The sequence below is a fragment of the Notothenia rossii genome (genome assembly GCF_949606895.1).
Source record: "Notothenia rossii genome assembly, chromosome: 5".
Taxonomy (NCBI): Eukaryota; Metazoa; Chordata; class Actinopteri; order Perciformes; family Nototheniidae; genus Notothenia; species Notothenia rossii.
In genome coordinates this window covers 11,142,869-11,156,828 of record NC_136903.1, presented here as the reverse complement: position 1 = coordinate 11,156,828, position 13,960 = coordinate 11,142,869, and the positions used below count along the sequence as shown (strand labels likewise).

At 41.7% G+C, this 13,960-nt stretch overlaps 1 protein-coding gene across 8 annotated transcripts in view; it reads left to right on the top strand.

Annotated features, from left to right (window-relative positions):
• Window positions 1–13,960, top strand: part of srpk2 (SRSF protein kinase 2) — a 64,142-nt gene that overhangs the window by 45,110 nt on the left and 5,072 nt on the right. For 4 of the 8 annotated variants that reach the window (XM_079685467.1, XM_079685464.1, XM_079685469.1 and 1 more), the window contains 10 exons: window positions 654–741; window positions 1,029–1,135; window positions 2,405–2,570; window positions 4,189–4,229; window positions 4,902–5,238; window positions 6,966–7,928; window positions 9,790–9,890; window positions 10,369–10,476; window positions 11,237–11,306; window positions 13,699–13,791. In XM_079685467.1, the coding sequence (XP_079541593.1) occupies window positions 654–741; window positions 1,029–1,135; window positions 2,405–2,570; window positions 4,189–4,229; window positions 4,902–5,238; window positions 6,966–7,928; window positions 9,790–9,890; window positions 10,369–10,476; window positions 11,237–11,306; window positions 13,699–13,791 (2,074 nt within the window). Of the gene's footprint in view, window positions 1–653; window positions 742–1,028; window positions 1,136–2,404; window positions 2,571–4,188; window positions 4,230–4,901; window positions 5,239–6,965; window positions 7,929–9,789; window positions 9,891–10,368; window positions 10,477–11,236; window positions 11,307–12,753; window positions 12,847–13,698; window positions 13,792–13,960 lie in introns of all 8 variants that reach the window. The other 4 variants (XM_079685468.1, XM_079685471.1, XM_079685466.1 and 1 more) reach the window with 2 other exon arrangements.

The window sequence follows — 13,960 nt, the reverse complement described above, 5'->3', positions numbered from 1 at the left end:
CAATTTGACATTCAAGTGTTTGGGAACCTTTCTCTTTCATCTCCCTTTGTTCTTTAGTTTGTTCATATTTGTGTCTTTTTGTTTGGACTCTTCTCAGGAAACTTTTTCTACTCCAGTTTTTCATCTTCTTATAAATCCCTTCCCTCCTCTTTCCCTCTCTCTTGACATTCGCACCTCGCACCTCCTCTACTCTGGTAACAAGAAACACTAAAGATACGCTGGTCATTTATCTTTCATGCTGGGTGCAGAGGACAGTGACAGTCCATTTTTCAGCATCTTTATCTCTCATATCCCTCGCCTCCTCTTTTCCTCTCTTTCCCCTACCTTCCCTATTCTCCTTCATCCATCCAAATCCCCCTTTCTTTCTTTTTTTATCTTCTAGAATCAGAATCACAATCAGAAACCCTTTATGAGTGAGTGCAGGCAAAGAAAGGCAAATTCAAGTATAGTTAACAAACTAGTCTTTAAGTAAACGCACGTTAATAAAATACAAGACATTTTTTAATAAGTAGCAGCGTAATGAAGTTAGTTTCATTTACTCTCTCTCTGTCCTTTTTCCTTCAGAGTTCTTTGTTTTCATACCATCTGTAATCAACCTTCTCCTCCCTCTTCCTGTCATGTTTGCTTCATCTCGTTGTCCTCTTGTCCCCCAGGTGAGGGAGAGCGACCCCGCAGACCCCAACAAGGACATGGTGGTGCAGCTGATAGATGACTTCAAGATCTCTGGAGTCAACGGCATACGTATCCCAATCAGAAGTGTGTGTGTGTGTGTGTGTGTGTGTGTGTGTGTGTGTGTGTGTGTGTGTGTGTGTGTGTGTGTGTGTGTGTGTGTGTGTGTGTGTGTGTGTGTGTGTGTGTGTGTGTGTGTGTGTGTGTGTGTGTGTGTGTGTGTGTGTGTGTGTGTGTGTGTGTGTGTGTGTGTGTGTGTGTGTGTGTGTGTGTGTGTGTGTGTGTGTGTGTGTGTGTGTGTGTGTGTGTGTGTGTGTGACAAAGATCTAGTAGTGTTAGTCCTTGACTGACCATCCCAGATGTGTGTATGGTGTTTGAGGTGCTCGGTCACCACCTGCTGAAGTGGATTATTAAATCCAACTACCAAGGTCTGCCGCTGCCATGTGTCAAGAGCATTATCAAACAGGTAAGGAGACACACACACACACACACGCACACACAGTACACACAGTACACAGTATAAATACTATTGGCATGTTCAAAACACATTTATAACACACAATTTCAACTGCATCATGTAGCCTCCAGTGACTACAGAAACACTGCGTTGAAGGAAATGTAATGTGGAGAGAGATAAGTCTGCAGATAATACAACTGACAAATCTGTGATTAATGCAACACATATTGAAAACTAAATAAAAAAATGTACAGTATATGACGATCAGAAAATCAGAAATGATTTTCCCTAACCCTAGACTTCAAGCACATAGTTAACATAACAAAATAAATCAAATAAGCTCACATTCAAAACAGAAAAAGATTAGGGCACATATAGAAAGTAATGAAGTAGCAGACAGATAACAATGATGATGGATCAAGCAGTGGCTTCCTCTTTTCAGTGTTCCTTGCCTGATTGCTGTCTGGAAAAATGCATGCTCATCAAATACGTCTTTCACAATATGATAACAAATTAAAATCCATGAACTGATGTTGTTTTACAAATGGGTTGAGTTAGATTCTCTTTAAGAAGAAAGATTCCAGGCTAGCTACACTTTTATAGTTGGCAGAATTATTCTGTGAAGCTGTGGTACTTTTAAATTAGACGACATTTGCGTTTGTGTATCATGATACAGTATTTTCATTTGGAATTCATCGCGAGAAGAAGGTCAAGATCTTATTCACAGACTATTAAAGGCTGATTTGAGAGAGAAGAAAGACTCATTGTGTAAATATATGTATAATAAAAACAAGAGGCACAATTCACACCCATTACTCGTAATAATACATTCCATTGTGCACTTCACACTCCAGTACCGCTGCCTTCATAAGACGCAGCTCTTTGAGGCATTTTCCCCTCGGCAACCTGATGAGGATGGGGAGTTGTTGATCCGATTCAGCCGCTGCCAGCCACTCGACAGCCAAACGGGAGATGAGTAGAAAATAAATGAGATTGTTCCCCGCTTCCATCCCAAAGCCTCTGGACAGCATCACATGAAACAGTGAAGCAGAAACATCAACAGCCTCTCGTCTCTGCCCTCAGAGGATGACCAGCATTAGGAGAATGGATAATCTGGCTCTGAAGAAGAAAGAATGAATGAAAGGGAGATAGATGAAAAAGGAAAGCGCTGAACAGTGTTGAGGCCTTGTCTGCAGAGTGTAATAATGCCTAAACAAGATGTGTGAGCATGTTTCTCGCTGATACAATCTGTGTCTGTTTATCGGAATGTGTGTGTAGGTCCTGCAGGGTCTGGACTACCTCCACACCAAATGTAAAATCATCCACACGGACATCAAGCCAGAGAACATCCTGATGTGTGTAGACGATGCTTTTGTTAGGCGTATGGCCATGGAGGCCACCGAATGGCAGAAAGCTGGAGCCCCCCCACCCTCTGGATCAGCAGGTAGACACACACACACACACACACACACACACACACACACACACACACACACACACACACACACACACACACACACACACACACACACACACACACACACACACACACACACAGCTTTTTCCCATTGTTTCCAGTCTTCATGCTAAGCTAAGCTAACTGGCTGCTCATTAGGTTTATACAGTATTTGGTGTACAGACGTAAGAGAGGTCAATATTCTAACTCTGAGCATAACTTTCATTCATATTTCTTAATGTTTTAACATACTGGTTTTTCCCTCAAACGTTGCTACTAAGTTAGCATTGTTTCACTTTGGTACATTAAAAGAGAAACATTTTTAGAGTACATCGAACTTTGGCCGAAGCATAGGATCGGTTGGTTTAGTATTTTATTTGTGCAAGACGTGTAACTTCTTCATAGACATTTTAGTTTTTAGGACAAAGTGGAATAATTCAGAACATGTAAGCTAATTTGAGTTTGGTGCGAAAAAACATGAATGGCAAATAATGTAGAAAAATATGTTGGTGTGATATTTATAGTGAAGAATAATCTTCCAAGTTGAATATGGAATAAGTGTTCAGTAAAAAAGGGCTCACAGAGAAGCTTTTTTTGCCTCCTCAGTTTCCAAACTGAGATATTTTTCGCCTTTTCATCTCCCGGCACCAAGTTCCCCTACTGAGAGAAAAATCCAGTCCTAAAAAAGATAACAGTCTCTACAAACTCTACATGAACCCTGTCCTCCCGGTGAACCCCATCCCCCCCCCCATAAACTGTCAATTGCTTTCATCATCCTTCGGAGTCTCTCTGAGCCTTAGGGTAACCAATTATACTGCTTACATTTCTTCACAATTAAAGTGAGGCGCATAACCATCAACTGTCAAAACACAGGAGCTTATGGTAATACAAACTGTCTCTGACTGAAGAGACAAAATAAATCAAATCATTTATCGTCATTTAGAAAAGTGCAGACATTTTTATTCTAGCTACATTTATTTTATAAATGCGAGTTTCATTTGGGATGTCTCAGAAAAGTAGGTATGGAGGAGGAAAATGGCAGTAACTAGTTTTCAGTTTAGTTAGGATTTATTTTTGGTGGTTGATATATAAGTATACTTCCTGAACAGCTAAGTAACACACCTTTAATCCATAACATTAAAATGGTTCAGTCCATTCTTAAATTATTGTTTTGTGCCCCACTTTGCTGTTGAGTGTTCACATTAGGAGAACATCAATGTACATTTGATTGATGATATTCAATTTGACACCATCTTCGAAATTGGCCTTATCCCTAAGAATATTTAAAAATAACATTGATTGGTGTTAGACCATTGAGGTGAGAATAGTTTACCACATTCTCAGGCTTAAGAAGAATAAACCATTCATATTACAGACATCTGGGACAATGAATTAATTCTGTTGGATTCTGGAGGATCTGTTTCTTGGTTTTTGTGCACATCTCTCACTTCACCTACAGATTCTGTACGTGTGAGGTCTATAAAAGGCAACAAACATAACTCTCTCTTCTTGGAGTATTGAACTCGGTGTGAACTTGGTTGTGTGGCGAATTGATGTTCATGAAACGTTGAAGCCTCTGACTGTGCTTTTTCTTTATACCTGTCAGTTAGCACAGCCCCGCAGATCAAACCGGTGAATACAACAGATGTGAGTATAAAACAATAGGAACAAACACACACACACACACACACACACACACACACACACACACACACACACACACACACAGTCAGGCACATACAGCATTAAACACTGTTTGGTGTTGTTTCTCTGATGCTAGAGGCCCTCAGTGCAACACAATATCTGTAGGCAATCCTCAAAATGTCTCAACAGTTATTTTAAACTTCTACCACTACTTTAGCAACAACGTTAGTTTAATGATTCCCCGATTAATGGGTTTGCAGCAATGTCAGACTTTCGAAAAAACCTCACTAGATGCAGTTAAGCTATACATTAGTTTGAACTGCCTGCCCCATCTGAGGAACTTGAAAATAAGTGATTGTATCATATAAGAAGATGTTGGTGCTGTCCTGTGAAAACCATGTATCTCCAAAAACATTAATTAATTATTTATTTTTTTGGTGACTGCTTAATTCAGAGTCTTTAAAAGGTTATATTATTGTCTCAAACCGTAAGACAGTGGTGATATGATATTTCAAATGTACTTATATTTAATGTTATAAACATACAATGGAACTTTTAGTGCACTCACAAATCATAACACACAGTTCAAATAAATATCAATACTTGTTATTCCCCGTCATGCCTCCCTTTGTGACTCTCCCTCTTCCTCTCCTGTCCGTTCTGATTTCCTCCCAGGTGGGAAAGATCTCCAAGAACAAGAAGAAGAAGCTGAAGAAGAAGCAGAAGCGGCAGGCGGAGCTGCTGGAGAGGCGGATGCTGGAGATCGAAGCGCTGGAGAGAGAGGCCGAGAAGAAGGAGGAGAGATCCAAAGACGGGGGTGAGAAAGGGGAACACGAACACACCCCTCGTCCCTCTCAACCGCAGCTGGGCCCCAGCATGGCTCTGGGAGAGAGCGACGATGACGATGATGATGAGGAGGACGGGGAGGATGAGGAGGAGGAGGAGGTGGGAGAGAGGGAGAGGGAGAGAGAGAGGGAGAAGGACAGGCCAATGAGATTGACCAATCATACATGTGAGTACTTTCAAGTGTTTCCAGGTTTAGTGTTATAATTAATACATCACTTAATTAAAGTGTGTTCAAAATGCTGTCTTTATTTAAAGGGGCTCTTTTATGAAAATGTTCAGGTGTATATTTGTATGTAGTGTCTCTACTGGGACATGTCTCCATGTTTGAAAGTTCAAAAACCTCTATTTTTCTCATACTGCCTGTGCTGCAGCACCTCTTTTCACCCTCTGTCTGAAACCAGAGCCCAGTCTGCTCTGATTGGTTAGCTGGCCGGCTCTGTTGTGATCGGTCAACTGCTTAGAGATGTCCCGCCCCTTAGCCTATTACGTACAATGTGTTGGAGCTCTAGCCAATAGAAGCGCGAGTGTTACATAATGTGATCATTATGTTACGGAAGTAAACAAATGAGTCCAATGGAGGTGTTTCAGGCAGGGGGGGGGGGGGCTTTGGGAGTTTAGCCTGCAGACCATTTACATGCACATAAAACTATGTAGCACACAACAGGAAGGGGAAAACCCCAAAAGCATAATAGGGCCCCTTTAAAATGATAAATAGCGTATATTGCATGTGATTTGATATTGGTTAAATATGTATTTTAGGGCAGTGCTGGTGGTCTAGGGATCAACATTTTTTATTTTTTGCAAACAAACGTTCTTTTTTAAATGAGTCTTATTGCTTTGGGGGGGTGCTGCCTGAGCGGGGGGCGGGGTGGCATTGGGATATATATTTTAAATCCTCTGGAGCAGAGAGAGGAGCTGTGGATTATTGTTATTATTGTTATTGATTAATGCATCAGTGTTTCTTAGGGTCAAAAACACTTAACTCACAACTTAAAATGAAAGCGTTCAGTTTATTTAATAAAAGAGCACATGTTCAATGTGAAAAGTGACAGTAGATATAAATTAGTTGCAATTTGGTGATATATACAGTATATATATATATATATATATATATATATAAAAAAAAAAAACTTGAATTTCAGGGGAGGGGGGTTCCGTTGGGGGGGCTCCGTTGGGGGGGCTCCGTTGGCGGGGTGCAGCGCCCCTCCAAGACAATGGTAGGGGAAACACTGCATACATAGTCTTTATTAGCATTGCATGGCTTTACTTCATATTCAAACAGTATGTATTTTTATGGCTGTATCAGCTTTCAAAAAGCTCATATTGGGTTGAATACTTATTTTCTACTTATAGGAATCTAAGCTTATTCTAATTTGAAGTTTGTTACCTTTAGTTCTTTACTGTAAACGGTGTGGTGTGCAATCCTCTCTTTCTTTGTGTGCGATACACCGTGAAGTGAAAGTGAGATACATCCTGTACGTAGCTTAGGCTGCTCTCTTTACTCTACTCTGGTTGTCAACGACTTGAAAGGTGATTTTTCTAAAGCGAGTATATCTTCAGCTTGAGTGAGTGTGTGAGTACGTAGCTCCATGCCGTCCGTCAGTGAATGACTAGGCGGTGGATTGGCTCCAACCACTCTGCCCACGCTAGTCACACTGTGTGTAGGAGACGAGGTTGATTCACAAGAAAGAAAAATAGAAACTCCGTCTCCCTCCTCCACCTTCTGTCTCCTCACCTTCTGCTTCTTCTGTTCTCCTTATCTCTTGCGCCTCCTCTCCAGTCTCTCTTCATGGCTCTTTATTCACTGCCTACACCGTCTTTGATTGCGTCTCTATCTCCTTCCCACTCACTCGTTTCCTCTTTTAACAGTATTTCCTCTGCGCCTCCTTTTAGGTGCGGCGCCTCCCCAGGAGCAGAACGAGGAGCTCCACATCAACGAAGACGACCCGGATGAGGAGGTGGATGAGGAAGACGAGGATGACGAGGAAGAGGAAGAGGAGGAGGAAGAGGAGGAGGAGGAGTCCACGCCTGTCGCTGAAAAAGATGATGCCACTCTCCCCAACACGAATGAGGGTAATGGAAATTCCACCAAAGCAGAGGTAGAGGAGGATGGGAAGGAGGAGGAAGGGTTAAAAGGAGCCGAGAATGAGGAAGAGGAGGTGGAGGGCAAGGTAGAGGAGGAGGAAGAGGAGGACGAGGAGGAGGAGGAGGAGGAGGAAGAGGACGAGGACGAGGACGAGGAGAAAAAGACTGAAAAGGTGGAAAACAAAACAGAGGAGCCAAAGAGTGAGAGCAAAACAGAGGATGAGGAGGCAGCTGTAGAGGAAGAGGAGTCAAAGGAGAAGGAGGGGGAGGATGAGGAGGACGAAGATGAGGACGAAGATGAGGATGACGAGGACGACGACACGACCACGGAACTCCTCACAGAATCCATCTCGCCCATGAAACCCCAGAACAACAAGAGCAATGTGGCCAAAACCAACGGGCACGTTTCGTTGGGATCCGAGGGACGGAAACCGAACCCTGACAATCCTCCGCCCCGCCCCTCCTCCACCGCCGAGACCCTCCTCTGCCCCCTGGTGGAGTCGGAGCTCAGCTACACAGACCGGGACCACTCTCTCAGCTCCGGGTACGAGCTGTACAACGGAGACCTGGGCGAGCCGGGGCTGACCAACGGAGGCAGCATCCGCCTTCCGCTCATCATCCCTCTCTTCCCCGAACTGCCCCTGGATCCTCTGCCGGGAAACCCCATTTCTGTGGGAATGGTGGACATCGGAGCGGGCCCGTCCCCCAACAGCCCCACTGCTGACCGCAGTCGCACTGTGTCCTCCTCCAGCACGGGAGATACTCCCAAGGGTGAGACGGTTTAGTATGTTCACTGATTCACACAGAGATCTACATTTACACACATTTACAATTACTGATTTACTAATATAAGAAATCTATTTATGAACTCTAAACTTTAAAGTGTTTAATATTTAGGAGATAAAACCTGTTAAGTGTTGTGCTCCTTAAAGGTGGGGTAGGTAATTCACTTCAGAAACACTTGTTGTTATATTCCATGGAATGCTCTTGACGTCCCAATAGCAATGAATACTTTAAATGCTTTGACAATAAATACATTAAAAAAGTTCATCTGTGGAAGCCGTAGTACTGTGAAGACTACGACCAATCATTTTAGCCGGCCCAGCTAAAATAACTGGATGGCCTACCTGACTGTCAGCCTTCCATCTATACACAAACTTATCTCGTGCCCTCATTGGTCATGTGCACGTTCGTGTGTGTTGAAGGAGGGGCTCTGTAAGGAAGTCTGAAGGAAGGGGCAGATTATTTCCGGTTGTGTATTTTCTAATTCTAGCGCACTCGAGCTGGTTTCTCCATTCTTACCTACCCTACCTTTAACTGTAATGTGGGGCGTTCATTCATTGTACATTACACAGAGTTTGTGGGTGACTACACAGGCAGGGGTTAAGTTTTTTAACTGTTCTTGAAAATGTCTCTTTAATTTCTACTCACTCCCACCACATCATTTTTTTCCCTCTCCTTTTTCTTTAACAATGTAACTATGGAGACCACAAAAAAGAGCAACCCGTAATATAAAAAGGCAGAGAGTTATTTTTTTTACATTTTCGACACAATTATCACATTAAGACATATATAACGTGTAAGAGAAAGAGAGAGTCCAATCCCATTCAAAATGTTAAAATGAAGGCAATTGTAATCCCACTCTTTGAGTAATAAACTAGAGTTAGACTGGGGCTCTTCGACTTATATTTATTTAAGTTATTAGAGTTATAAAATATACAGTTATTTGCAGTTAGTGGATTCATGTATTGAGTGACACACAACAAGGCAAGGCTATATTTATACAGCACCTTTCAACACAAGGCAATTCAAGGTGCTTCACAAAAATGAAAGACATGAATAAAAAGGCTTTTAAAAACTCATTAAAAAGCAAAGATAATAAAATAAACATTAAAAGAAAAAATACATGAATAAAAAGTTACAGTGCAGTTTAAGATATGAATAGTTCACACAGAAGTTCCACTTTACTGATGCCTTTCTTTAAGGTTTCTCCGAACATGAGCTGTGTACGCTTGTATGGCACATACGCCCCGCAGCATACACAGAGAAAACCAGCCAGGACAAAGTCAACCAAACATGCTTAAAAGTATAAATAAAACAAACTACTGCACCATCTACCAATACCGCCTAAATTCTGCTTTCTTCTTGCCAAAGTCGACTTTGCAAAGGTTATTTAAATGTAATCTTCGGATAGGTGATGAATCAGCAGAAAATAAATAACCATCAATGCTTGTTTTGCATTATAGCGGACTAAGAGAGAATCCAGTTGCTCATTATTACGTTTCAGAGTCATGCACATCCTCTGGGTATTATTAATGACTCATCACCACCATTACTCATCCACCCACACCATTCATATTATTATCATGACACTCTGACACTCTTTCTAGCTCTAGGGTCACTTTTAGGATCACATCTCCAGAGCCTCATAGGGATTTTAAACCACAAATAGTTGTGCAAACACCACATAAAGCCAACAACACTATAAATATGTCATCACGACTATGCCAGGATTGGATTTGTTGTTGGAAAAAGCCATAGCACCTCTGATCTTTCATAAATGTCAATTATTACTTTTTATCTTTGCTAAATGTTTGTGTTAACCCGGTTCTTTCCCTCCACCTTCTCCCAGTTAAAGCCCGAGCTGCAGATCTGCTGATCAACCCTCTGGACCCGCGCAACTCTGAGACTATTCGAGTCAAAATTGCTGATCTTGGAAACGCCTGCTGGGTGGTAAGACTGTCTTGAAATTGATATATACTGTAACTGGATTGAATGCACTGTATTTGAAGCGTTTTTACGTACTGTCAAAGCAGCAGCACAGTGGTACAATTATTTTGATTGTATATTATAAATATTGACATTCAAGCTTGACAAAATCCAGTTGGAAAAGTTTGTTTCGAGGAGTTTGAAATGGTAGCTTTGGCATGTTTTGAACAATTATTATTTGCATTCAGGAGTTTTCTTTAGAGGGCTGATCTTATGAACCATTCAAATTGCAATCAAACAGTATACACACTAGAATCACAGATTGTTATTGAACTTTGACTATGTCTATAAAAAGGTGGCTTCACATAAATTAAGAAGACACTAGGGGGCAGCAAGGGTCATTGTTGTTAATTTTGCATTCAAAACATAAATGTTGTTATAGAAGCACTATAGGGATGAGGATGCAGAACCCCTCTGTAAGGTTTGTGTTTTCCCTTCACAGCACAAGCACTTCACAGAGGACATCCAGACGAGACAGTACCGCTCCATCGAGGTCCTGATAGGAGCGGGTTACAGCACTCCTGCTGACATCTGGAGCACTGCCTGCATGGTGAGGACACATAGATACACATACAGTGTAACTCAGTGGCGAACCGTGTCTATCACAACTGGACCTTCTGTAGACAAACCCCCCCCCCCGTTATAGTGTCCGTCTTTTCACTGAATTGTTGTCTTGAAAAGGGTACTCACAACAATTCCGCAACAACTTCATCTTCACCTGTTGCACTTGTCATTTCAACGTTAAAAACAATAAAATGGCATGAATTGCTTCGTCGCATTCATAGATCCTCTGTCTGGAGCCAGTTAGCGGGCCATCTAGACTAGAGTACCCTGGAACCGAGGGAAACTCTGAAAGAATACGCCCATTGGCTACAAATCAATATATGATTGGTTGATCAAACTGTCAGTCCAAACGTACGCTCTCATTTAGTGCAATGGCCAGGGCATTCTATCAAGGATATAGAATGCCTTGTTGAAGGATATTCTACCCAGAGACCCAGAACAAGATCTGATTGGTTGCTTTCTTTTCTAACACAAAACAACTGAAATGCGTAGTGCATGGTCCGAGAAGGACAAACAAATCAACGTAACACTATAATATTACAGATTTACAACACAGATATGATTCTCATTTATTCATTTTATATACATTTTATTTATATAATTAAATTGATTTTTTGTTTGTTTTATCTGAGTGTTCCAGGGTATTCTCTGAATACCTTGAAGGCCCTGACGGTTCGCCACTGGTGTAACTCATTCCTTTATATCAGTTTAGACTCGAGTAAAATATTTAATTTGATCTCTTGTAGACCTTTGAGCTGGCCACTGGAGATTACTTATTTGAGCCCCACTCTGGAGAGGACTACTCCCGTGATGAGGGTGAGTGTTTAAATGTTCATGGTGTAAACAGACAAATATAGAAATATACAGTAAAATGCTTTCGTAAGTGTTCCCCAGGGGAAAGTTGTATTAAAGACTTATTATTATTACATTTGAATTCTCTAGATGTGCATTATTAAATGAAAAGGAGCTAATATTAATGGAAAATGTCGCTAAATGTTTTTGAAAGTGTTCTTACTTTAATTTGAGGTATCTTTGTATAAAATGTGTCTATGTGTGCTATTCAATCTCAATTTGCTTTACCGATTGAATCCATTGTTCAGATGCATTGATGCCAAGTGTGCCATAACGTGCACTGATGCAGTCACAGCTTGAAATTCATTCACTAAACTTTCATTTACTTGTAATTAAGTTTGAAAAACGCTTAATACAAGTGCAGACACCAAAATCAGATCTGTACACTTTTTTCTTTCATAGACTGTACAGTTTTAAGCATGCATGTGTGGTTTTGTCAGCATGTCGTCCACAGAAAAGTGTGGCTATTGTTTCTAACAATGCACCTGAACAATGGCTAAGAACTGTGATATACCAATACTAATTTATTAATTATAAATTAAAAACGTATACATTGATAAAAATGGCCAAAATGAGTTTAGCTACCCCCTTCCCCAAATCCCCCTATCCACTGTCAACTGTAAATTCTGTCCTTTTATTCTGCTGCTTTGCCTCCACTCATCTTCACCCAACCTTTCTTAGATATAGAGAGACATCACACATTGTCCTGTCATTGTTCTCAATCCATAGACTTTTGTAGCATACCAGATCTGTTTTGTAGAAACAGTTAAACGGTGACAGTTAGTGACAGAAGCATGAAGTCACATGTTCATTCATAAAGAAAATCAGACCCTGTGTATGCACCCTCATCCTCACCTCATCTCTTTATCTCCTGTGAGCTTTGATCTCACCAGCTCGTCCTGTCATTGTTCCCATTGCATGTGACTCACAGTTAGCTTCGTTTGGCACGTTTTGCACAGGCAATAAGCCAGTGTCAGATTGATCTTGATTTAAACCTTTCATCTCCCTCCATTGAGGCCAACTAGAAAATCTAGCTTCAGGTTTCACTTCATTCAACTCTGAATCTCATGCATGTCTCTTTTATTCCAAGGCTGATTATTTCATTTCATCACCTCTGCTGTGGAGGCACAGCTCACTAACACAGGTTTTTCTCCTTTACTGTCTGTGACTTTCTCTTTTTTCCTTCCTCTCCCCTCTCTTTTTACTCCTCCCCAAACCCCTCCATGATCTTTTGTATCTGTCACTTCCTTATTTATTTCCCTATCCACATTCTACCCTCTATCTCTCCTTCTCTTTTACTTAAGTTTCCCCTTCCTTGTCTTTCTTCTTTCTCTTTTTCTTCTTCGTCCTTCTTCCTTTCCCCCTTTCCCTCCCTCCCTCCCTCCCTCCCACCTCCCTCTCTCCTCTATAGACCACATAGCCCACATCATAGAGCTGCTCGGCTGTATTCCGAGGCACTTTGCGCTCTCCGGAAAATACTCCCGGGAGTTCTTCAACAGAAGAGGTAGCGTTGGCTAGAGAGCTGGTGGGACTGGGACACACAGAGGCCTAAAACGTACAGACATGGACACTAGCTTAACCCATAATAAAATAAGCTTATATTGCTGTGGATTAGATAGGTAATAACTGGATGTATTAAAGGTCACCTATTATGCAAAATCCACTTTTTCACGTCTTTTATACATCAACATGTGTCTCCTCTGTGTAAAGAGATTCGGAAAGTTTCAGGAAGAAAGACCCCCTCTCTTTTGGTCCTGATCCATTTATATAAAAACCTGTCTGAAAATGGGCTGATCAGATTTTGGCCACTTTATGATGTCATAACGATTTTTTGGCTTGTGTAACCATTAGCCAATCAGCAACCAAGGAAACACCCGCCCCCCCCTTATCACCTGAATCTCCTCCTAGAGCACCATTGTGTTCTTTTTAACCAAATATCTCTCAGAGGGGCGTGGGGAGGGGCTCCTTATTTTCATCTAAAGTAACAGACAGAGAATCAGCACTTTTGAAACAGGGCTGAAACAGAGGGGATTATGGGTAATGCGGCAATTATCTGTTTGGTATTTGGAGCCAAACACTCCAGAGACATGTTTTGTATATATCTGAGACCTGTAATGTATTAATGAAAAACAGTATCATAGGGGACCTTTAATTAAACATTTTGACTGAAATCAGTGGGATCAATCTCATAAAATCCCCACCACTTGAGGGGTTAAAGTAGCTGTGTGTTCCGTGGAGCAGCCCAAGGCAGCAGTGTGTGTCGGTCCCATACAGCCCGCCGTGTTGATGTGTGTGTGTGCATGTTGTAATGCTGAATCGTGCCTGTTCCCTCTGTGATGTATGTGGTGGTGGGCAGACCACATCGCTCTGATCATGGAGCTCCTTGGGAAGGTACCACGCAAAGTGTTCGCTGCCGGGAAGTTCAGCCGAGAGTTTTTCTCCAAGAAAGGTAAACAACACCGGGGTCAAAGGTCGTCAGGAGAAGGGCAGGGGAGGCCTCATGTAGCTGTGTGAGAGGAGGAGCTGCGTAGAGGTTTTGGGACGTTTTTAGTGTCATTACGTTTGTAGTACTGCTACAGTATTTTAAATGAAGGCGGTTAAAAAAAAGAATTCACAGC